The sequence below is a fragment of the Protopterus annectens genome, chromosome 7.part1, assembly GCF_019279795.1.
Source record: "Protopterus annectens isolate FY-2018-M chromosome 7.part1, PAN1.0, whole genome shotgun sequence".
Taxonomy (NCBI): domain Eukaryota; kingdom Metazoa; phylum Chordata; order Ceratodontiformes; family Protopteridae; genus Protopterus; species Protopterus annectens.
Window position 1 is genome coordinate 401,817,179 of NC_056740.1, and position 25,251 is coordinate 401,842,429.

General features: G+C 38.1%; 1 protein-coding gene across 2 annotated transcripts in view; it reads left to right on the plus strand.

The window, feature by feature from the left end:
* Window positions 1-25,251, plus strand: part of LOC122807796 (ubiquitin-like modifier-activating enzyme 1) — a 2,541,412-nt gene that overhangs the window by 58,504 nt on the left and 2,457,657 nt on the right. The window contains exon 1 of one of the 2 annotated variants that reach the window (XM_044078853.1): window positions 20,425-20,550. The exons of the other annotated variant lie outside the window; for it this stretch is intronic. Within the exon in view, the coding sequence (XP_043934788.1) occupies window positions 20,440-20,550 (111 nt within the window). The 5' untranslated portion in view covers window positions 20,425-20,439. Of the gene's footprint in view, window positions 1-20,424; window positions 20,551-25,251 lie in introns of those variants that run through there. 2 annotated transcript variants of the gene reach the window in all.

Genomic DNA, 25,251 nt, shown 5'->3' on the forward strand with positions numbered 1-25,251 from the left:
CACTCTCCTGGTGTGGGTTCTTCACGTTGCTCATGTTTTTAGTGACAGTTCTTGGATGTTTGTTATTATAAGATGTAGTTCTTTGTTCACTGCACTCTCCTGGTGTGGGTTCTTCACGTTGCTCATGTTTTTAGTGACAGTTCTTGGATGTTTGTTATTATAAGATGTAGTTCTTTCTTCACTGCACTCTCCTGGTGTGGGTTCTTCACGTTGCTCATGTTTTTAGTGACAGTTCTTGGATGTTTGTTATTATAAGATGTAGTTCTTTCTTCACTGCACTCTCCTGGTGTGGGTTCTTCACGTTGCTCATGTTTTTAGTGACAGTTCTTGGATGTTTGTTATTATAAGATGTAGTTCTTTCTTCGCTGCACTCTCCTGGTGTGGGTTCTTCACGTTGCTCATGTTTTTAGTGACAGTTCTTGGATGTTTGTTATTATAAGATGTAGTTCTTTCTTCACTGCACTCTCCTGGTGTGGGTTCTTCATGTTGCTCATGTTTTTAGTGACAGTTCTTGGATGTTTGTTATTATAAGATGTAGTTCTTTCTTCACTGCACTCTCCTGGTGTGGGTTCTTCACGTTGCTCATGTTTTTAGTGACAGTTCTTGGATGTTTGTTATTATAAGATGTAGCTCTTTCTTCACTGCACTCTCCTGGTGTGGGTTCTTCACGTTGCTCATGTTTTTAGTGACAGTTCTTGGATGTTTGTTATTATAAGATGTAGTTCTTTCTTCACTGCACTCTCCTGGTGTGGGTTCTTCACGTTGCTCATGTTTTTAGTGACAGTTCTTGGATGTTTGTTATTATAAGATGTAGTTCTTTGTTCACTGCACTCTCCTGGTGTGGGTTCTTCATGTTGCTCATGTTTTTAGTGACAGTTCTTGGATGTTTGTTATTATAAGATGTAGTTCTTTCTTCACTGCACTCTCCTGGTGTGGGTTCTTCACGTTGCTCATGTTTTTAGTGACAGTTCTTGGATGTTTGTTATTATAAGATGTAATTCTTTGTTCGCTGCACTCTCCTGGTGTGGGTTCTTCATGTTGCTCATGTTTTTAGTGACAGTTCTTGGATGTTTGTTATTATAAGATGTAGTTCTTTCTTCACTGCACTCTCCTGGTGTGGGTTCTTCATGTTGCTCATGTTTTTAGTGACAGTTCTTGGATGTTTGTTATTATAAGATGTAGTTCTTTGTTCGCTGCACTCTCCTGGTGTGGGTTCTTCACGTTGCTCATGTTTTTAGTGACAGTTCTTGGATGTTTGTTATTATAAGATGTAGCTCTTTCTTCACTGCACTCTCCTGGTGTGGGTTCTTCACGTTGCTCATGTTTTTAGTGACAGTTCCTGGATGTTTGTTATTATAGGATGTAGTTCTTTCTTCACTGCACTCTCCTGGTGTGGGTTCTTCATGTTGCTCATGTTTTTAGTGACAGTTCTTGGATGTTTGTTATTATAAGATGTAGTTCTTTGTTCACTGCACTCTCCTGGTGTGGGTTCTCCAAATAGCTCATGTTGAGATCTCCATTAGAAAACTTCTTGACAGGAATCATTAAAAATTCTCTTGACTATGTATCAATTTTTAGAAAATAATAAAGAGCCTGTGTTTATCTTTAGTTAGATTTTTCTAAAAAATAAAGTATATTTCCTGTCAGGATATTAAAATCTCAGCAGAGCTATGGATTTCTGCTGCTATCAGACTGGCATCATGGCCACGCCCTCCACCTCACAAGGCATTCTTTATCTATCTATGTCCGTAACCTCAAAGGCAATACACAGTTGTGTGCAGAGCTCATTGTAAATGGAGCCACCTATACTGAGTCAGAAGATGTAGCAAACCTACTGGCAGACATATTCAGTTCTAGTTTTACCCTTCTGTCCCCCACAACCTCCACTCAGGAAATGCCATCAAATATCACTCTCCCTATTATCACTAGGAAACAGGTACTTAATCCTTTCCCTAAGGCCAAGAACACTGCATTAATGGGCCCAGATGATATCCCAAGTTACTTTATAAACATAATGTATCAGGCTGTCTGGAACTGCTATTTAATTGTAGCCTCCAAGCAGGCTCTGTGCCTCATGAATAAAGAACAGCAACAGTCATCCCTCTGCACTAAGGTGGGTTATCTCCAGACCCTGGAAACTACAGACCCATACGTTTCACTAGTTTCATATGTGAAGCCTTGGAAATAATTATCATGGAAATGATCAGTAGTGGCATAGGAATCCTTCAAACACTGGATCCAACCCAATTTGTTTTTTTAAGGACAGATCATGCCTGCTGAACCTAGTTGACTTTGAGAAGGTTACCAAAGCAATGGATGAGGGCATAATGGCTCACACTGCCCAACGTGACCTGTCCAAGGCATTTGACACAATATCCCACTTGAGTATTGTTGATAAAGTCAAGAGGTTAGGTGTAGACCACCCTGTAGTTAGCTGGCTGGATCACAGGCAAAACACAGGAAGTTAAAACTGGGGAGTCCAAAGAGGCCAGTCACAAGTGGAGTCCTCGGGCATTGGTCCTAAGACCATTCCTTTTTGGCATTTACTTCTGCGAAGTCATGGCCAATCTCAACAGCCTCTGGCTGACCAAATGTGCAGATTACTGCAAATTAGGATTAGTCATAGAATCCCCCACCAACACTAATGTTCTCTAAGAAGGACTGACACAGACAAGTAACTGGTGTCAGAGCCATGGACTAAAACTAAATGCCAAGAAATGCATAATAATATCCTTCTGGAAGTTGTCCACTGTTGGTGACTATGACATTGACAACACCCCCTAAGCAGGGGCGGCCCGTGCTGTTGGACTGCCGGACTGCAGCCTCCTCAAAACAAAAAGAACTAAAAATAAAAAGAAAAAAAAAGTTTTAAAATTTGCGGACTTCGCGCATGCGCAGTAGTCCAGACTACTGGTCTACTGTATGCGCATGCTCAAGGCAGTCCGGCAGTCCTGATAGGGAAACGCGAGGAGACGTCTGTGCACTTTAAAGTGCACAGACACGCTGGGATTATACATCGTGGCCGGACTGCAACACCAGCAGTCGGGAACGGGAGCTGCAGTCTCGTCGGGAAAGGGTTTGGATCTACTCTCGCGAGTCGTTGGAGTATTGCGCGGGAAGGGGTTTGGATCTAATGTACGTTGGTTATTATGGAGAACAGGTAAGTGTGTTTGTTTGAATGTATGGTGCTTTTCCTTTTTACGGTGTGTTTGTTTGAATGTATGGTGCTTTTCCTTTTACGGTGTGTTTGAATGTATGGTGCTTTTCCTTTTACGGTGTGTTTGAATGTATGGTGCTTTTCCTTTTACAGTGTGTGTGTGTGTGTGTGTGTGTGTGTGTGTGTGTGTGTGTGTGTGTGTGTGTGTGTGTGTGTGTGTGTGTGTGTGTTAAACCATTTAGTACTTTATTTCATGCTTTTAGTGACATTATTTGTAATGCAGCAGGAAGGAAAATTCTCTCTCTCTCTCTGTCTTTAATATAAATATTTGTAGGGCAGAAGGCAAACTGGTTGTCATGCTTGTAAGGATGTTCAGCTTTATAGCATGTTAGATTAAATGGAAAGAAAAGCAAAGTGATATTATAATAAACTAGCACCAAGAAGGCTTCACCAGTAAAGGGAAAGTACCAGCTGCAAAATTAAGAGGCTAAAGGAGTGAGAGTGTTCATATTAGGTGATCTAAAAGTCAGCAATGTGAGGAGATAAAACATGCTGGATAGATAATGGGATACATCAGAAAAGAACTGATTAGTACAGGACAAAAACTGTTATAACTCCACTAAGACTGTCAATGCGAACCCACTCTGGAATTTTGCATTATGTGTATTCTTTCAAGTGTTCTTCGGGAATTCTTATGAAGTAGGGGACAATAAGTAGGATTTAGAGCTTATCACATAGCTAGAATATATATATAGTTTCAAAAATAGCATTTTCAGGTAGCTAATAAAATGAGCTATCACTTCATGCAAAGCAAGACATTTTGCACCATTTCATGGTGAAGCTTGGTTTATTTTCACAAGGTACTGCTGTGGTTTGACTATTCAGAAAGTTGTGGTGCACCATGCCATGCCAAGACCCTGCTTGGCCTGTAATTAGTGGTTTTTCTGTTGACATTTTAGTTACACATCTGGTATGTACTTATATTATATTATATTATATTATATTATACTATATATGCATGCATGTATGTATGAATGTCTGCATTACTGTTGTAGTAGGATGATACGGCACAGGAATTTCATTTGAACAATATCTGAAGCTATAATTGTGAGTGTGATAAAATACAAGTAATACTGATGTTAAGTGTTTATATTGTGTGCATAATAGGTGAGTGCTTTAGAAGTGATTGTGTTGTGATATAAATGTGGATGGTACACATATTAGGCATGCACTTTGCAAGTGTTTGTGTTGTGATATGCATCTGTGTGATATATATATATATATATATATATATATATATATATATATATATATATATATATATATATATATATTTTTTTTTTTTCAGTTTGTACTTTGTAAGTGACCATGCTGTGGTAAGAATGGGAATACAGATTACGTACTCATCCTACATTTTGTGAAACTTCTGTGTTCTCAATAGTGGAGCTTTCCTTTACCTCATAGTGTGACTGTGGAGGTAGTACGTATAAGTATGGGGGGCTGGTGGGCTAACTCAAATGTAAATCACACTTGTATGTACAGTCTTCAATTTTTGTTATCAAATAATTTGTCTTTTATGAATGTATTCAAATATATTACCACTTTTTGCTGCATGTTGTTGCAGAAAAGAGTCATGCTACACCAATTCATCTACTTGGCTATGAAAATAAATTAAATGAAATCAATTAGCCAATCAATGATGTATTTGTTTACATATTTAGAAGCCCCAGGATCAGATTCTAAATAAAAAAAATTATGTATGAGGCAAGCTAGCGTTCCCAGGTTGTGATAGCATTTAGAATACATGTAAGTCCATTAGAAGACTTGTACATATTATATTTATTTGTATTTATTTATTTAACATTTGTTTGCCAGAAAAGTCTGACTGGGCAGGTGCCCATTTTCAGGTGAGACCTGGGGAGAAAAGCTCCACAGTTGTATAAAACACAAAAGACAAATAAGGTATACAGAATTCAAAATCAAGTAGAAATACAGATCTTGTAGTTATCACATAATTAAAGAGACACAAAGATATAATAATACAAAGTTAAAATAAAGTGTTATTTACATGTACATGTTGCTGTACATTTTATTTATAATAAAAAATATGTCAGAGCATATATATATATATATATATATATATATATATATATATATATATATATATATATTTATATACTAATGAGAAAGAATAAAAGCCTATGCGATCACATGCAAATCCTGTTTTTGTTTCACAGACCTGTGTGTGTACGTAAGAAATGCCCCAGTTGCTTCATGATGGTGGGTAGAGAATAAAGCTTGAACCCTGGACCTTGGGCCCAAGTGACAAGAGCCTGAATTCCCTACCCACCACCATTTCTAAAACATTTGCAGATTTTTGCTTCATATTTGTTAAGTTCCTCATAAAATCTGTGGTTTCTGTATTTTTGTTACTTAAAGCAGACAGTAGTGCAGTGGTAGCAGTGTTGCCTGACAGTTATGGGGTTGTCTAGTTTGATTCTTGGCTGGGGTGTCGTCTGTGTGGGTTTGCTATGGTGCCCTCAGTGGATATTTGTCCCTATTTTTTGGACTGTATTCCCCCATTATTGGCTTTGTCCAGGTTTTTTGTGCCAAGGTTGAGAGCTATGGTGATAACTGAACTCACTGAATATGTTTGGGGGCTGTATTCCCCCATTATTGGCTTTGTTCAGGTGTTTTGTGCTAAGATGTTGACAGCTATGGTGTGAACTGAATTCACTAAATGGTAGCCATTTAAGTTTCAGTCTTCCTATCTTTCATAAAAATAGATAATTTAGCATAGTGTTATGTTGCTCTGGCTGTTTTGCACAGGGACCTGGGTTCAATACTTGGCAGTAAAATGTATGGTGGTAACAGCATTTTATTCTAGCAACTTTCCAACATTATACAAGCAATGTTTAAAATGTGTCCCTGGTTTTTGGGCTTTTGTCCCCCCCCCCCAAATAAATTTTGGCTTTGTCCAGATTTCTTGTGCTGCAAAGTTCAGAGATGCAGCTGAGTGTCGAGTAGATTTTACAAGGAGCTGAGAGCTGCAGGGGAACAAAAGTTTAGTGCTGCTTATGCCAAATCTGCTTATATTGTAAATAGCACAACAGATAGTGTACTTGCTTTTGATGCAGAAGGCTGTGGGTTCTACTCCCACAGTAGATACATTCATTGCTGATACTGTATTTTGTTGTGAACGGGATGGATGCTGCAGTCCTCTTTGGCGAAGATACCTAGTAACTATGAACTTGTTATCAGTTTGCCATCTATTCCCTATTGTGATATTACTAGCATTATAACTTTTTTAATGCAACATAAGCAATTTATTCCTCAAGGGCAACAAGCACTTTATTTGTAGATGAAACAATGACATATAAAGTTCTTTAATAGCAGTAACCTCTTCATTAGTTAACAGATTTCTTTAATGTGGAATTATTTGTATGGCTTTTACTTCTTCAGAGATCATGCATATTTACTGATACTGGTGGACTGTTGAAGTTTGAGTAGACTTTTATGATGGCAATGTTCTGAATTGGGCAGTTCAACTGTACTGTATTGTACAAGGAATATAATTTAATACAGTCAGGAAGGTGTATCAAAGAGCATGTGTACGTTTCGTGTTCAAGGGGCCTATGATTTGAAAACAGCCCAAAATGAATCTATCTGCCACTGGCAAAATGTATTTTCTTTGAATGTGGGTTTCAATGCTGTTTCAATGAATGTGAGTTTCAAGGGCAGAGAAGTTTTAATGCTAAGTCTATTTTCATTGTGAGACTGCATTGCTTTGTTTAGCAGATTTCTGTTATTGTTTGTGCTATAAAATGTAAAATAAAACTTTTAAATGAAATCCAAATCATTGTAGAAGTAAAGCAGTATGCACATTACAGTGTTTATGGTAAATGTGGTGAAATAGCAAATCATGGTACACTGGAATAGCTGCAGGGGGAAGGCCCCATTTGACCATGATTTTGTGAGGAGGGGAAGGGTGGCAAACTCAGCCCCAGCTGAACTATACCTCTTAACTGTCCAGATTTTTGCAGAATTAATAGATTTTTGCTTCTTATTTTTGGTTTGTTACTCATAAAAATTGTGGTTTTCTGACCAATCATTTAGGAATGAAGTCACTAAATAATGACAGACATTGAGTTTCAGACTTCATACTTTTCAGAAAAATGCATGCTAAAGCAAGACCTGTTGTTCTGTCAACTGACTATGTTTATACAAGAGCAACTTTTAGTACTGTTCATATGTTCCCCCAATATATTTGGCCTTGTCCAAATTTCCTGTGTTAAGAGGATGAGAGGTCCGCTCAAATAAATCACTTTATAGAATTAGGTATATCCAAACTTCTCAACTGTCCCTGATTTTGGCTCAAAATGTTGCTGTCCCCTAACAATCCCTCCACAAAATGGCAAATTTGGAAGAAAATGTGGAGGGTTTACAATTGATAAATAATTGTAATGATCGGTTTTACATTACTTTTAATTTCGGAAATGCATGTAGATTCTCTTATTTTGTTGGCTGCTCAAGTTAACAGTACTAATATTACAAGTGTCCCTTCTTTGACAGGTTCTCAGCTGTATTGTGTGGGTATTTTATATTTTTGCATCACATTTTTGATCTGTTTTTCATAAAATTGTGTTTTTTTTGGCAAATTAGTGGCAAATAATTAAAGATTGAAGTTAGAAAATGATAGACATTTGAGTTTCAGATTTCATACCCTTCAGAAAATTCATACTAACGTAAGACCTACTATTCTATTATCTTTCTAAGTTTATTAGAACAATATTTAAAAATTGTCAAAAACAACAAAAGAAAAACGGCAACAGCCTAAGAAACAACGCCAGTTCCACAAAAAGTTTAATCCAGCTTAGCGCCTCGGCATAATAGCCTTCAATGAGTACAAGTTACAAAAACACACCCACTCCAATATATACCACAATTAATTAGACAATTACATAAATTAATCAATCAAAAAACCAAAATGTTACTTAAAGAGAGAACTTCTAATATAAGACAAAACTAACAGTACTAACGATAAAAAGACTTATAGTAAACTTTTCCAGTTTACTTCCAGATTTAAACCATTAGGTGACATAGTATTATATTTCAAGATATAAATAGTTTCTTTGAATGCAGCACCTAATGGTAACGTCTCTTCAGAATATATTGCTAAACTTTTTTATGAAAGACAGCAGAAGTTCATGAATCCCTTCGGGACTTTAGGTGGTCGTATTATTAATCCCACATTTCCACAAGATATTCAGGACAAAATTAAAGAATTTGAAAAATTGCTATTTCGGGAAACACAATGTCACTTTAACCTACTAGGTCTTCACAGGTATGTTGATCTTGACATTTCTCCACGAGGCTTACGGGCTTTTAAAAGCCCGGCGACACCTTTTGATAATGCTGATAAGGATGATCTGATATTTAAAGACCGCTGGCTGTCGGCGGCCCATAACTGTGCAATGGAGTGGGTTAAGATACTCGTAGATAGAGAGCAATTGCTTTTGTCAAAATTACAAGAACAATTACATGTTATGCATTCTAGACTGCTAACAGACATTGGTGCGGTTAAGGTCAATGACATCTTTGTTAATTTAAAAGACAACCTTAATAAGTATGAGACCGAACAGATACAGTATAAATCAACAAAAATTAAAAGGGACATTAAAGATTATGATAATGGGCGTGCGTTTCTATGGAAACGGAAACAAGCTTTTCGCCCTTTTAATAAACATACTAATGTTAATAATAAGAAAAAACAGCTTTCTGTATCATTTGCTTCTTCAGATGGCTGTGGTTTAACTACGGATTCAGATACTGATTTTCCACCCCTTCCAGCTGCTACAGATTCCTTAGGGCATCAACAACGCTTTCGGAGTGAAGTCAGTAACTCCAGACGAGGATATAAAAAGAAAGATTTTGCAACGGGTTCTTCTCCGGGTGAAGGACAACCTAAGCAAACATTTAAGAGGGGTAGATGGAATTGACTTTACGGACTCTGCTTTATTAAATATTACTAATGTAGTGAATATTTCTGGCTGTAATATTTCTAATGAAGAAATATCTGTACTTCAGTTGGGTCTTAAATTTGTTCCTACTGTTTTCCCTAGGCATCATTTACTTAAACAAGAGACTTTTAAATTTATTAGAAAGCTTCATTTGAGATATTTTTTCTCAAATGATAAAAAAGCTCCTTCATATGATGCTTCTTGTTTGAATACAGTTTATAGTGATAGCGATACTAGCATGGACAGTTATTATTCTTGTCTTTCTGATGATATTTCACCATCTTTATATTCTCAAGCTTATTCTACACTTAATACTGAGGGTATTGATGTTCATAGTAGATTTATTCCTCCCTATAATAATTCCACTATCATTCATTTTTCTGAAATGATACATTTCTCTATTCATGATATGTTTAGTTCTATTGATAATAACCAATGGTTATATAATATGACGAAAAATGAATGGAAGGCTATGAAAAATCTTTCTACTAGACATGATATTATCATTAAAAAGTCTGATAAAGGAAATAAAATTGTAATACTGAATAATAAGCAATATTTAGACATGTGTATGGAACATTTAAATGACCCTTTAACATATGAAGTTAGTGATTATGATAAATATTCTGCAGCCATGAAAGAATGCACTATTTTATTAGATAAAGGTGTCAGATTAGGATATATTTCCAAAGATGACCTTGATAAAAAATTTTGTTTGGATAATTGTAACTTAGCTACTTTTTATTGCCTCCCAAAACTTCACAAAAATATGATTAACCCACCAGGGCGTCCCATTGTTTCGGCAAGTAATTATTTTTGTCGGAACTTGGGTATAGTTGTTCATAATTATTTGTTATCTTTTGTACAAAAATTGGATTCCTATATTAGAGACTCTTTTGACTTTATTGATAAACTAAGAGATATTATTTGGACAGATAATATGTTTTGGGTCAGTGTAGATGTTGTGAGTCTCTATACGAACATCAAACACTCTGATGGTTTGCAAGCATTATTTTATTTTTTAGGAGATAATCCTACTACCCATTTTATAATGGATTTGACTTCTTTTTGTCTTTCCAATAATTTTTTTAGTTTTAATCAAGTGATTTACCACCAATTAAAGGGCACTGCTATGGGGACATCTTTTGCCCCCATGTATGCAAACCTGTTTATGGGTAAATTTGAGTTTGAGTATGTTTATACTAATAAATTTTACAAAAATCATGTTTTGTTATACTACCGCTACATAGATGATTTGATTTTTCTTTGTAGCGGAGGTAAAGAATATATTTATGAGTTCTTTTCAGATCTCAATAATAATAGGTATAACTTACACTTTGATGGTTTGCAGTTTGGTAGTAAAATTCATTATTTAGATATTTTGTTATCTGGAGTGGTAGGTGATCAGATTCATACTACGTGTACATAAATTTACTGATGGTAACCAGTTCCTATATGGAACTAGTTGTCACCCTCCACATACTTTATCTGCTCTACCTTATGGAGAAATTATTAGATTATCCAGGTTATGTAATAATGAATTAGATTTAGAAAAGAATATATATGATTGTATTATTATGTTTCTAAAAAGAGGATATAGTATGGAAATATTAGATTTATGTATTAATAAATTACTGGATAAAAATAATTACAGAAATGTTAATAAATTTATGATTAATAATAATAGTGAAGTTAGTAATTTTTTCCCCTATGTGAATAAGGTTAGTGCTACTAGAGGGAATATTAATTGTTTAAAAGCTTCTAGTCAAGAAATACAAGACATTTATTTTGTGACTATTTTTAATGTATTTAGTGACAAAATTTGGGATATCATCAAATATTTTTGGAAGTTCTTGATTTCAGATAAAAATCTCTATAAACTTTTCCCTATTATCCCTAAAATATCTTATAAAAGAGGTCAAAATTTATCTGATAAATTAATAAAAACTTATTATATTTCCCCTTTTGATAAGGTATATTATAATTTAGATATATATGGTACAACTGTTTGCGGCCACTGTAGTATATGTAAATATGTAAGATTATATTTTGATAATATTAATGGAATTCTAATTAAACCTAATAATAATTTTTCTTGCAATTCTATAGGGGTGATTTATTGTATTAGATGTCCATGCAAGTTATATTATATTGGTGAGACAAAGAGAAAATTTAAAACTAGAATGCAAGAACATATTAGAGATATAAAAAGAGGAGCATTAACTAGTCCGATTGCTTTACATTTTATGGAGTGTCACAATAGTAATGTTGAATTATTTGAATGTTGTATTTTAGAAAAAATCTTTATTAAGAAAGGTGATGATAGATTAATTAAAAATAGCTTGTTGTTCAAAGAAACTATTTATATCTTGAAATATAATACTATGTCACCTAATGGTTTAAATCTGGAAGTAAACTGGAAAAGTTTACTATAAGTCTTTTTATCGTTAGTACTGTTAGTTTTGTCTTATATTAGAAGTTCTCTCTTTAAGTAACATTTTGGTTTTTTGATTGATTAATTTATGTAATTGTCTAATTAATTGTGGTATATATTGGAGTGGGTGTGTTTTTGTAATATTTAAAAATTGCCCTTATTTTTGGACATTTGTCCCACTTATCTATATGGCTTTGTCCAGATTTTTTGCTCAAGGCCATCACTGTCAGCCAGAGACAATTAATTGTGACATACTTGTTGCAACTCACTCCCCCACTTAATGACTCTGGATGTGTCCAAGCAAGGCAAGCAGCAGTTATGCAGTGTAAATGTGCAGAGTATCCCCCCATCCAAGGTAGACACAAGTACTACAGTGGCTTTTCATCTGTCCTTGATTTTGAAGACTATTCTGGTTTTCATTTCTGTCATATTTTTATACTGTTGATTTATGCTTCTTATTCAGAAAATGCATGTCATTGCAGTGCCTGTTGCTCTGTGTTTAAGTAACAATGCTTTAATAACCATCAGGTAAGCTTGTCCAAGACTGTAAGATGCAAGTAAGCTTTAATAAGCATGCTGTTAAAGAATTGCCAACATTGAAGGCCTTTTTGTTGTTGCCATGCAGAGAATATTTACATAACTAGATAGCGTGCAAGTCTTAAGTACTGAAATGCATATGACAGTATTTGTAATAAATGACAGGATTACGTTATTTTCAGAAGCTCATTACATTTGTTGGGAACTTCAGTCATCTTTGCAGGCTTTACCTGTAAACTAAAAAGAATGCCAGTCTATAACTTGTGCAGTAATTCTTTAAGCAATTTATCTTGAGCTGGTTTCTTGTTTGCTGTTCATTTTTTACTTTGATCATGTTTTCTCCATGAAACAAGTAGATAGTTGTTGTCAGGCAGCAGGTCCTTTTTGGATAAGAAACATTTTTACAAGTGGGGGTATTGCTTCTTTCAGTATGTTGGTTGGTACTTTTATAAAGCTAAATATAAATTATAATTAAAACTGCAGTGCAAGGAGAAGTGGTTTGAGTTGAGAGCTGTTTTTTTTATACCTGATTTTGACTGGCATTCCAGTAATGTATTTAAAAAGTAATTTATTTTTTCATGCCTTACAACCTTTTTGCTTCCATCTAGATATTAAGTGAGTTCTCATGTAGCCAATGCATTGAAATATTTTTTTCTTCTTCACTTCATTTTGTCTTGATTGGACTCTCATAATGACTGTTTGGCACCCAGGGCAGCGTATTTAATTAAAGTCCCTGTTTTTGTGGTTTTGAACATAGCCCCACCCCTTTCTAGTTGGGCACACCCCTTCATATTGGCCCCACCCATTCCACTGTCTCCTGAAGCCCCCCCTTGATTTCAAGTCACCAGCCGCCACTGCCCCTAAGAGTCGACCAAGTAGTCAGAAACTTCGGGACACATGCAGCCAGTAATCTGGCCTTTGTCCATCACATGTCTGTAGTAGTGAGAAAATCTATTTTATGTTGCGCAACTTATAAACAAAGGTGTGGCATCTAGGTCCAAGGAGTTCTTTGTTCCACTTTATTAAGCATTCATTAGACATATCATTGAGTATAGTGCCCCCTTTGGTAGGTACCCAACCAGGAACATCCAACAATTGGAACGTCCACAAAGGTTCCTCACTAAAAGAATACAGAGTGTCAGTAACATGCCCTATGCAGACTGCCTCAAAGCCCTATCCCTATATTTCTTCTTCTACAGGCTGTTTACGGGAGATCTATGCCTGTCATGCAAGGCATTGTAGACCCCACCCTGATGGACCTCCTGCATATCTGCAAAACAAACAGCACCAGAATTACCCATTCTAAAGACTTAAACCTTACCTGTGATATAAATAGGACCTGCTGGAGAGATGGGTATGTATCTCAGAGACTATCCCATGTATGAAACAGGCTCCCTGTCCATGAGAAACAGAATTCCTCCCTAACCCAAATTAAGTGTAACTTGGACAAGTGGATGAGGAACAGGAAATTCATCCCTGGTTTGGCACCTATGCCTCTAATGGACACAGGTGGTTCATTTCCCCAGGCCCCTGATTGTGTAAATGCAACAGGAAATTCATCCCTGGTTTGAAACCTATGCCTCTAATGGACACAGGCAGCCTGTAAGTGCTTCATTTCCCCAGGCCCCTGATTGTGTAAATGCTTCATTTCCCAAACATCTGCTTACACTTATCAAAGGTATCAGAACTTATCAGAGATTTGGAATGCATGGCAAGGCTTAAAATGGCCCTTAGCCTAGTACACACCTATGAACAGTTTCACACAAATTCTGCATGCAGTTTTAACATGGTCTTCTTCCAATTTATCAGTTCTAGACTGTAAAGTAACATTTTTTAACATTTAAGTTAGTATCAGAAAAACAAATAACTGTGTTCTATGATCAATATCCCTTTTGTTATACAGTTCCAGACATGTCATCCAGTCCATCAGTTCCAAATGTTAAGTCACAAAATGTGTCTGTCCCAATATGTATAAAAGACCACATTTCTTTACCTAATTGTCCCATACATAATATCTGTATTACAGCATTATTTTTGTTCTTATTCTCACAGTTAGTCTTCTTTTTAAAAACAGTTTTGCTCACAGTTCATTGCTGCTCTCCTTTTTTGCCTGCTGTTGCCGCTGCACGTTTTAGTTACTGCATTGTCTGCTGCCCCAAACCAGACGCCTGTTCATTGCTGCTTTCTTCTCTTACTTTCTTTCACTGCTGCATAAGTTTTAACTGCTGCATTCTCGGCTGCCACATCACCTGGTTCCTTTTCCATGTAATTTTTCAGAAGTGCTTAGGATGGTAATCTTCCGTCTCAGCCCATGAAACAGCAGAACTGCCACCTGGACCATCCTGCATAATTATTTTTAACAGAACATCATCTGCAAGCCCTCCTGATGCTAGTTGTACGTATCTGCACTGCTTATTTCCTACTCTGGATGCAGCTAAATGCTGCTGATTTCTAACATCCACCACAGAGGAATCTTTGTTTACATTCTGACGCTCCATACTGAGCATTTTTTCTCTCCATATTCTCACTTTCCACTTCCAAACTTTCTCTAGCTTTCCTGTTATCCTTCAGGCTGCCCCTTCCCTTAGGCCTCTTCCTTGCTGCTGTAGGAGCCCTCCAGCATCATGTAAAGAGAGTGGGAAGCTCCATTGTGTCCTAGTCAAAATTCCTCTAGTAGTATAAATACCACCTCTGATCGCCCTGAAAAGAGGCCACTAACCTAGTGGGACTAACCCAGTCAGCAAATTCTGTATATGTGTATGTCTATATATATATATATATATATATATATATATATATATATATATATATATATATATAATACCATGCATTATATCAGCAGTCTAAACCTGTGTGTGCACATTTGCATCAACTACTGAGGTGCATTGGGGTACACTTACACCAGCAGTATTTATTGCACCTATTTGTTCTTCAGTATGGCTGCTAGGTGGTTTACCACGATCTGGCAATAGGTCTGTATTGCAGACATGAGTAAGAACTATTTATATGCGTATTGTTTTTAATCCAGAGATAAAAATTCAAAGGGGATTTTCCAGGGTGATTTTTTGTCACTGCTGTTCTCTTGTTTTGCCCTTAAGACATTAAGCTGTCTGCTTAACAAATTAGATCATGGCTACAATTTGGCTCTCAGAAAACAACAAAGTGTAAAGATTTCTCATCTTTTTTTTTTTTTTGTGGCTAATTTAAAACTGTATAGCTCATCAGATGAGGAACTGAAAGGACAACTGGAAGTGATCAAAACCTTTTCAGATGATATAAGAATGTCATTTGGTCTTGATAAATGTGCAAAAGCAACCTTTAAAGCAGGAAAACTGCAGCACCAAGAAAACATCAGTTTGGGACAGGAATGTGTTAGTAAAGAACTTGAGCAAGAGGGAATGTACAAATATTTAGGAACTGATGAAGGATCAACAATAAAACATGAACAAATGCAAATAAAGCTTAATAGGGAATATTTTAGAAGACTTAAATTAATCCTGCAAACAGCACTGACATCTAGTAACAAAGTCCAAGCTATGAACCAAATTGCTCTTCTTGTCCTAACTTACAGTTTTGGAGTGATCACCTGGCCCCCAAAAGGTGTTGGATTGGGTGGACAGGAAAACAGTAGGGATGCTTCATGCTTATCAAATGATTTATAAAAATCAGTATACCAAGACTATATATTCCCTGTTCTGAAGGAGGTATGGGCCTCCTCAAAACTGATTACGTGTATAGATCTGCAATCATAGGACTGCATACATATCTGTTGACCTCACAAGACCCAAACACAGTGAAAGTTTTAAACATGAGGAGAATAAGTCTAAGATGACTTCCCTGCTTAGTTTAGCAGAAGGATATCGGTGTGAAGCGAGAATGGGAATCAAACCAGCAGCAGATAAAAATCAGGCAGCAACTGAATATGCCAAAAAAAAGAAAGAATATAAGGTGAAGGCAAGAAATGTGGAAAGTGCATAAATATAGTTGCAAGTATAGAAAACTCTTGGAACAACCTCATGTTGATTAGAATCAAATGCATGAATGGTTAGAGAGGTGAATTTAAACCAAAAGACGAAGGATAGTGGACTATGTACATGTTGGTTTACAAAGTTCATTGAACATATGGGAGAAACAGACAAATGTAGGGTTTGTGAAACAGAATTGGAAACAGTTGTACATTTTGTTGCTGGCAGTGATTTACCAATGGCAAAAGGACTGTATACTGAAAGACATAATAATGTGGCAAGCGTGTTGCATTGGGGATTGTACAAACATTATAATATTAAAGTAGCTGAAAACATTAGCCACAAAGCATTACAGAAAATGATGAAGTTTATATCCCATCAGATTACCCATTACCAACAGTTCAAAAAATAGATGTGAGAAAACTAGATATAGTAGTCCATGAAAAGAAGACAAAAACAGCATTGAAATCGCTACACCCAGTGATTACAGTGTCTTTTGTACAGATACAAAGTAATAAAATACCAGGATTTGCAGGCAGAAATGAGGACAATGTGGAAGAAAGATACCCAGACAGTTCCAATAGTCGTAGGAGCAATGGGTGTTATAAAAGTGAATTTACAATCATACCTATCAGTACATTTAACTCTGTATGATTTGCAGGAGTTAATACTGGGCACATTGCGGGTTCTGCAAAGAGCACTTCTGGCTAACATCAAATATTGAAACAATACTAATTTCATGAACTTTAATCATACTTTGATTAAGGACGGGGTGCATTCCCATCATGGTATTAGAAACCCAAAAGACTTGGAGAAATTAAAAAAATTCTAATAAGAGTGAGAAGTCTACTAATTGTTTCTCTGACAGAGTAGCTGATGCATGGAATAGACTACCAAATGACATTAAAGCAATTGCTAGTTTAGATATTTTTAAGAACAGCCTGGACACATATTATGGTAACAAGTGTTTCGGTTTATTGGTAGGCAAGAGGGGCATTATTGCCAGTGCTTGAAATTTTTGTATGTATGTATGTATGTATTTGCCGTGGAACTGCCGACATGCAGGTATAAATGTTACGTTTGGACTGACTGCAGAGATAGCAGTACTCTGATCACTATATAGTAATTGCAAGTTTTAGCTCCTTTAGGAATAGAGGAACAATACAAGGCAAGTGATCGCAGGTAACATGCCTCACCACATCCACCCTTAAGCTGACACACTTAAAAATTCGATCAGCCGTTTTCCTGCACTTAATAATGCTCACCACACAATTTAAGCCAGGGCTATTCATAAGCCTGTTGTAAATTTGAGTCTGCCTATCCAGTTGTCAAAATTAGCCTTAAAGGTAGCTAACTTGGTACTTTATTTGATTGATAGTGGTAACTTATTATACAGCCTGTGAACATGTTGAATTAAGATCCTATCCCTATAGTGAGTCCTGTTTGTCTGCTGATGTAGCTTTGGGTCTCTAGTGCAGGTAAATGTTGAGCCACTGTTTTTGGAGCCCTTTAGGACATCACCCAACTGGCCCAGCCCACACTGCCGCACATCCACATCAGGTTTTCTACCCCCTGGACTTAGTTCTTTATGCTAGTAGTGGATCCTAAGAGTGTCCTGAGGGCTTGGCAGTCCCCACTTCGATTCTGGGGTTTTCTTTATATGCCCTACTGATTCCCTGCCCCACCTGTCATATTCATCTATTATTGTCTGAAGGCAACTCTCCTCTTTGGACCATGCTACCCTGAGGGAATGTTATCGACAATTACTTTCCCATCCAGGATGGGCGCACCCATTCCTCTGTGCTGCACTGTCAGTTGTCAAAGCCACTAATCAAATCTGGGTTGTTCTCGGGGTTTATCCCTCTGCTTCAACAGAGCAGCTTATAGAGCCACTGGTTTTGTGAAGAAATAGGAGGTCAAGTAGGATAGGGTATTTCATGGTGCAAAAAGTGCAACACAGGTTACCCGTCAGTAACACGAAGGCTACTAAGCATAAGTAGAATCATGCTGATCTACCAGGAGAGTCGAAGGACTTAAGGCCTTTCATTTCCTTGGTTAGAAATCTTTGCACTTTTCCACTTGAGTGATGTACTTGGACTTATACATACAAAGGGTGCCTACACTGGACGATGCATCTAACGAGGAGGCACTACTCTGGATGATGCATCTTACGAACGAAGAATGCAGTTGTAGGATGACTGTCCCCAGATAGAAGGATGTTCTGACTGTAGTAGAAATGTGATGATTAAATGAGAGACAGAATTGTTCACTCAGGTGCCCAGGTCTCTTATAACCGTAGGTGTCTGAAGAAGACTTCCATTTTTTTTAATGCTTTTATATGCCATTTTTTTTTTTTTTGCATTTAGCTCGAGTCCATTTGTGGTACACCAGGTAAGTGTACTTTTCAACCGTTGCTGGAGCTGTTTAGTATCAGTGGTTGAGATTTGTGTTGGGAAAACTGTTACTGAATGCTTTTACAGTTGCAATTAAATTGCCTATTGCAGATGGTAAGCCTATAATGTAGTAGCAGCACTATTTTATCTCGCTGAATATGTACATATGAGTGTGTGTGTGTGTGTGTGTGTGTGTGTGTGTGTGTGTGTGTGTGTGTGTGTGTGTGTGTGTGTGTGTTCATGCATGTGCAAGCAGAGGAGGAGGCAGACATGACAGCAGAAATATTATGTTAACCCCAGGAGTTGTGAAGTTCATTCTCCTTGCAAGCAACATAACTGCTGTATTCATCTTAGGGGTACAAGGGTACTACTGTGTTTCACTTAGCAAGTGGGGTGAAGGGTTGCACAGTACTGTTGCTGCTGAAAACTGCTTATAGTGAAAACATGCTATATGAGTATATTTGCTAATGTAGATGTAGTCACCTTCTCTCTCTGTTTGAACATGTTTGCAGTCACCCTCTCTCTCTGAATGTTACATAGGTCTGTACTGTACTTTATTCTCTTACCTGTCTTTAATACGCACAGAACTAAATTGTTAGTCTGGCTTCCTGTACAGGCTGCTCCAAGGTGCTCTGATGTTTTGTGGCTAATCTGTAACAATTGTAGTGACAGCCTTTTAGCCATGTCAAAGCATAAGACTATAACCATGCCTTTCCCTCTCCATGGAGCATCTCTTTAAATGGACTTTGTCTCAGTAGACCTTGACAGCTTATCAGTGCTACGCCAAGACCACTATAGAAGAAACTGTTTTTGCATAGTTGTCTCTCAAGATTGTTGTGCATAAAATGATTTCCAAATGAAAGGTCACATATCATTGGTTCACGACTTGCACAGTTCTACAACCAGAGCTGGTAATAATGCATAAGACATTAGGGAAGGCATTATGTAAACTTCTGTGTGTGCCAGTGAATATCAAAGTGCAAAAATTATAGCACCTTTCAGGAGAAAAACATGTTAAAAGCATTGAGGCTAACAGTTAAAATTGGCACTGGGGAGGGAAACAACTCTGGATCATGCTGAGGGATTCAATATTTTTTTCAGAAGAAGTGTTGGACAGATGGCATAGTTTCTTTGAAGAGATATTTCATTCATAGTCAGTTCTATTACTGAGCTGAGGCAGTTATAGTAATAGTAGGAAAAGGTAGGCTTAATAGAAGGAAACGGTAGCCTGGTGGTTAACTAGCCGAATAGCATCATAGCTTTTTCAACCTCCATCCATCCATCCACAATTCCTTTTCCCATTTTTGCACATAGGGTTAGGGTGACACTTCAACAGTGACAATCATCTAGAGCCAAGGTTGACTAGCCCTGCTGTGGTTGTTCTTTCACACCACTCACAACTGTGGCCAATTTAGAGTGTCCAGTTAATCTAATGCATGTCTTTGGAATATAGGAGGAAGCTGTAACAGTTAGAGAAAACCACGCAAACACAGGGAGGACTTGCAGACTCCACACAGAAGACACCTCAACTGAGAATTGAAATGGAGAACCTCTTGCTGTGAGGCTACAATTCAATCCTCTGTGCCACTATGTCACCCTCTAGCTTTTTCAACAAACAGGAAGGAAAGTGTGTCCTGAGTTGCTGGGCTGCATTTTTTTCATGTCTTACATCAGGTTTCTGAGAGTACTTTCAAGTTTTTCTGCTGTACAGAAAACCAGAAATACTGCAAATATGTCATGGTGCCTTGTGTGTGTGTGTGTGTGTGTGTGTGTGTGTGTGTGTGTGTGTGTGTGTGTGGCACAGAATGTGAAAGAGAAGGGAGACATTAATGGGAATTTGAAACTGAAAGTAAATATTTTCTGTTTCAGTGAAGGCTGTAGTCTTACAAGAAATGTTTCTCAAGATAAGCACAAATAGGCTAGAAACAAAAACATGAAAATCCATCCTTTCTGCTCGGGTGATACTTGTGAATGTCAGGGTAGTGACCAGACTCAGCCAGAGAAGAGGTCAGAGTGCCAAGGGGGCACAGTATCTGTGTTACAGGTAAACCTAAACAATCTTAATTTTCCTTATCATTGCAAAACTGGGTTTATGTGTCCAGTAGTTATATAGAAGAATTACAGCTGTGGTTTTATTTAACACCATTGTGCAAGACACAAGGTAGGCAGGATCTTTTACGCAGGATATCTAAACTCTGCATGTTTATTTTTGTATTTATTTATCCTTTGTTAACTTGTTAGTCCCACTAGGCTGGTGGCACCTTTTTTGGGGGGAGACCCGATTTATTTATACTGCAAGGGGACGTTTGGCCAGACGTCGGGTAGCTTTCCAACTAGGGCTTGATTACCTTAATAGGCTAATAAAAAAAGGGCAGTAGACAACATGGATAAATTATTTAACTGAAATTAAAAACAAGGCTGCACTACTGTGCTATAAATAAGAGGTGTTGAAGCATGTGAAACTTCATGAACCACTGAGAGCTCTGCAGCACTAGTACAGTGGTCAGTATGTGCCGGTTTCTGACATGAGTAATTTGTTAACACAAAACAAAGTGGGTGTGAAATGGTTAGTCTAGCTAGCTCATACTGTCAAAAGTAAAACCTTCTGCTGTGAAATATGTACCTGATTTATTTTACAGCCTAAGGTGACAATGGTGTCATGCAGACATGCAGTTCCCTTGTATGTCACTGAAGTAACACAAGCTGAAACTTTAACTATATGAAACAAACCATCTGGAAACTTTGACAAGATGAAAAAAAAGTATTTTTTAGGAGGTGAAGCATCTCTGCACCCACCCCTTACTTAAGTATATTAACTCCACAATTGCACAGTTGCAGAGAAAAATGAAAAGCCTCCAAAGCTTTGAATTACTGCTGGCACATATAAATAGAAACTACAACAGCAGTAATTCCATAGGTAGATAATTATTTAACAAGATGCCGTGTGGGAAAGTTTATCTGACAATTTGGCACCTTTTCCAATTTTATGCTTACACAAAGATAGGGAAGCTCAGAAATTCTAATCTTAAGACGGCTAAGAGCTGCACTTGATTTGCTTTTTTTATTTTAAATAAAAATCCAGGGAAATAAGTAAGCTTTCACTATAAACATTCAAAGTTAAACGTTTTGCTCTTGGCAGATAAAAAAAAAAAAAGTATGAAAAAGTATGAAACTACAGTTCAGATCTCGTCTTAGATGGACCCCTGGCATATTTGAAAATGGGTCAGGAAATGTATGCTATGCTATGGTCATTGGTCATAGTTTGTCATACAGAAGCATATTGATTAGGTCAGAACAAGATGCATATTGATTAGGTCAGAACAAGATGAATGGAGACTGAACTAATCTACAAGCATGGAAAAGAGAAGATTCTTTCATTAGTGCAGAGATTCCACATTGTTTGCTAACAAAACATCTGTCTTACCTGTGAAGTAGCATTTGAGAAACCTGGACATGTTCTTGTTTTGACTGGTGCCACAGGTAATAGAACTTTGTCACATACATTGTTAGAGAAAGACTTTTCTACTTGAAAGTTTATAATGTTTAAGCATGTATAATACCTACTGTAATCTATATTTTTCTGGAGCTTTTCTCCCCAGGACTCCATTGAAAACGGGTTCTTTTTGGCCCAGTGGACTATCCTGGTAAACCAACTGCAAATAAATAAAATAAATAAATAAAACCTTAGCGATGGCCCAGGCAACCCATGTTTAATTAGTAACTTGGGTGTTTGTTGCAAATGTAGTGGATGGATAGGAATGTGTGGTTTTTTTTTTGGGGGGGGTGGATTGGGACCTTCCAATAGTATACTCACTAGGTCAAAGGGTAATACCACAAAGAGAGCCCAGTGGCAGGTGTTCAGCCACAAAGTTGCAAACGTGGCAGCTTTCATCGTGGATACACAAGAGACTGGATTCTCAAAGGGAGGGCATAGTGGCTCCCACACTGATGCTGGTCTGTTGTCCACTCATGAGGAGGGATTATGGCCCTTCATTGTTTGGATGCTGGTGGGGCACAAAGCACCACTGAAGTAGCCTATAGTACATCTTTCCCCAGCCAGCTCTCTCCCCTTACTGGAGAGTACGTGGGATGATAGAATGAATCCTGGCTAATAGTGGGAGGTTTCATGATTGAAAGACATGGCAGGGGAAAAGCATATAGAGGGAAACAAGTGACAGAACTTGAAGATTATTACATTGTTTATAAAGTAAGGACTGTCTGAAAAGGTTAAAAAATAGAATGAAATAGTCTGGCTGTATAGCATAGCAGGATAAAGCCATGAATATAATTCAGGTTACTTAAGTTTGATTAGTGGCTTGGGCTGTGGGGGAACTAAGCAGAGTGGATATGAGTGAATGACCAACAGTGTCTCACCCATCCCGTGGAAAGGGAGGTGCCTAGCTTCACTGCTTATACTAACACTCAAGGGTGACTCGGTACATAGCAGTACACAAGGCAGTGGCCAGTGGTTGTTATAATGTGGTAAGGCAGGTGCTTCAAGCAGTGTAGGTTCATAGGTAGGTACTAGGCTGTCTGCCCAAAGGCATTTATAAGCTTAGCCACAATGTGTTGGCTTTCGCCACCTCCATAGATTAGTTCCCTGTGCCTCTGTCCAGCAGAGCCCCTGAAGTGGTCTCCGGGGTAAACTTGTTTCCCACCCACTCATCGAGGTTTCTCTTGAAGAGTGTTAGCGAGGAGCTCTGCCTAATGTAGATTGGAATCTTGTTCCAAAGCATGGGAAGTCTCTGGGACAGGAATCTATCCCTCCAGCGCATCCTATTTATTGTTGTGGTGAGGTTTAGATCCCTAGAGCGTGTGGCTCAAGGGGATATGGTTTTCTTTAGGTGGAGCACGTCCATCAATTCTGGGTTGGACATGGCCTTGTATGTCCGGCAGAGATCACCTCTGAGTAGGTGGTATGCAACAGAGTACAGCTGGAGTTTCTTCAGTCGAGCTGCATAGGGCATCTGTTTGAGGCCAGTGATTCTCTTGGTGAGGTACTTCTGTGGTCTTTCCAACTGTTGCAGGTGTTTTGTAAGGTACATCCCAAATGGGGCGTTGTACTCTATGATGGGTCTGATGAGTGATGAGTAGAGGAGCACAATGACTGCTTTTGATCTGGATGCGAACCCTTTTGTGATTAGGTGGGCCACATAGAAGGATTTTCTAACCACTTTGGCAATGTGATTATCAAAGAAGCAATTACTATTTACTTGGGTCCCCAGATCCCTTATTATGTCTTCTGTATTTAGGGGACTACCACCAATGTGGTAGTTTGTAGGTACTTTGTTTTTTCCTAAAGGGGATGACTATGCATTTTTTGGCATTTAGCTTGAGGCCATGTTTTTGACACCAGGTATCCGTCTCAGTGAGACCCTTTTGGAGGATATCTGTGTCAGCTGGAGAGTCAGTTATAGCCCCTAGTTTGCAGTCATCTGCAAACTTGGTCAACCATAGTCCTCCTGTGCTTGCCTGTACCTCTGAAAAGTATATGCCGAACAGGAGGGGTCCTAGGACTGAGCCCTGGGGAACGCCACTTGTAACCGGTTTAGAGTCGGACCTAGCTCCTGCAACTCTCACCATGTGGGTTCTGTCCATGAGCCAGTTGGCAACCCATCTTGTGACGTAGGGGTTTATGTTCAGGCTGGTGGGCTTGTCTATAATACCAGAATGGGGAATGGTGTTGAAGGAATTTACGAGGTCTAGGTAGGCTGTGTGTACCACCGTTCCTTCATCTATAGCCTTGATAACTGTCTCAAAGGAGTCCACCAGGTTTAGGAGGCGTGATCTGCCCTTAGCAAAGCCGAACTGGGTAGGGTCCAGTGTTTGGAGGTTCCCAATGTCTCTGTTAATGAGTTCCATGATGATGCACTCCATAGCCTTGCAGACCAAGCTAGTCAGGCTTGTAGGGTGATAGCTCCTGGGGCCTGTTGTGGCTCCACCTTTGTGGAGAGGAATAACCATTACTGTGCACCACTCTATGGGTATGTAGCCTGTGGAGATGTTGAGTTTGAACAGTGTGTTTAGGTGAGGGGTTAGTTCATCTTTGAGCTCGTGTAGGACGCAGCCTGGGACACCATCCGGTCCCATTGATGCTGTGTTTTTGGCTTTGGAGAGGGCTGTTTTAACCTGAGTGTCTATGATTTCAGGGGCTCTGCATTCTTCTGGTATGGTTATGGGCCCTGTTGGGGGCGAGAGGGGGGTGAGGTTTGCACTGAAACTGTCTGCCAGGATGTTGGCGATATCGGTCGGTTCAGTGTAGTTTGCGCCATTCTGCACTAACTCCGAGTAGATCTGAGCATTGCCACTTAGATTCTTGACATAGCTAAAAAATGCCTTGTGGTTATCTTTGGAGTCCTTGGCAATTTTTCTTTCGAAGCTCGCCTTGGATGATTTTATGAGGGATCGTAGTTTCTTGCTGATACTGATCAGGGATGTCTTCCCTTCTTGGGATTTTACTCTTTTCTGTGCTAATTTCCTCCTCCTATTGTATAGTTTGTTTATGGCAGGGGTTCACCAGACTCGTTTGCTTTTCTTGGAGGAGTGAGTCTTTGTTTTGCTTGGGATAGCACGATACATGCATTCTTGTAGGTGCCCGTAGAACGCATTACTAAAGGATTTTGCAGCTTGAACAGCATTATCCTTCAGCATGGGGGCTTTGAAACTTTCCACATCGGTCTTAAGTAACGTGGTTTGCTTTTGAAAAGTTTTTCACTGTGGTTTCCTTTTCCAGTGTAAGTTGTAA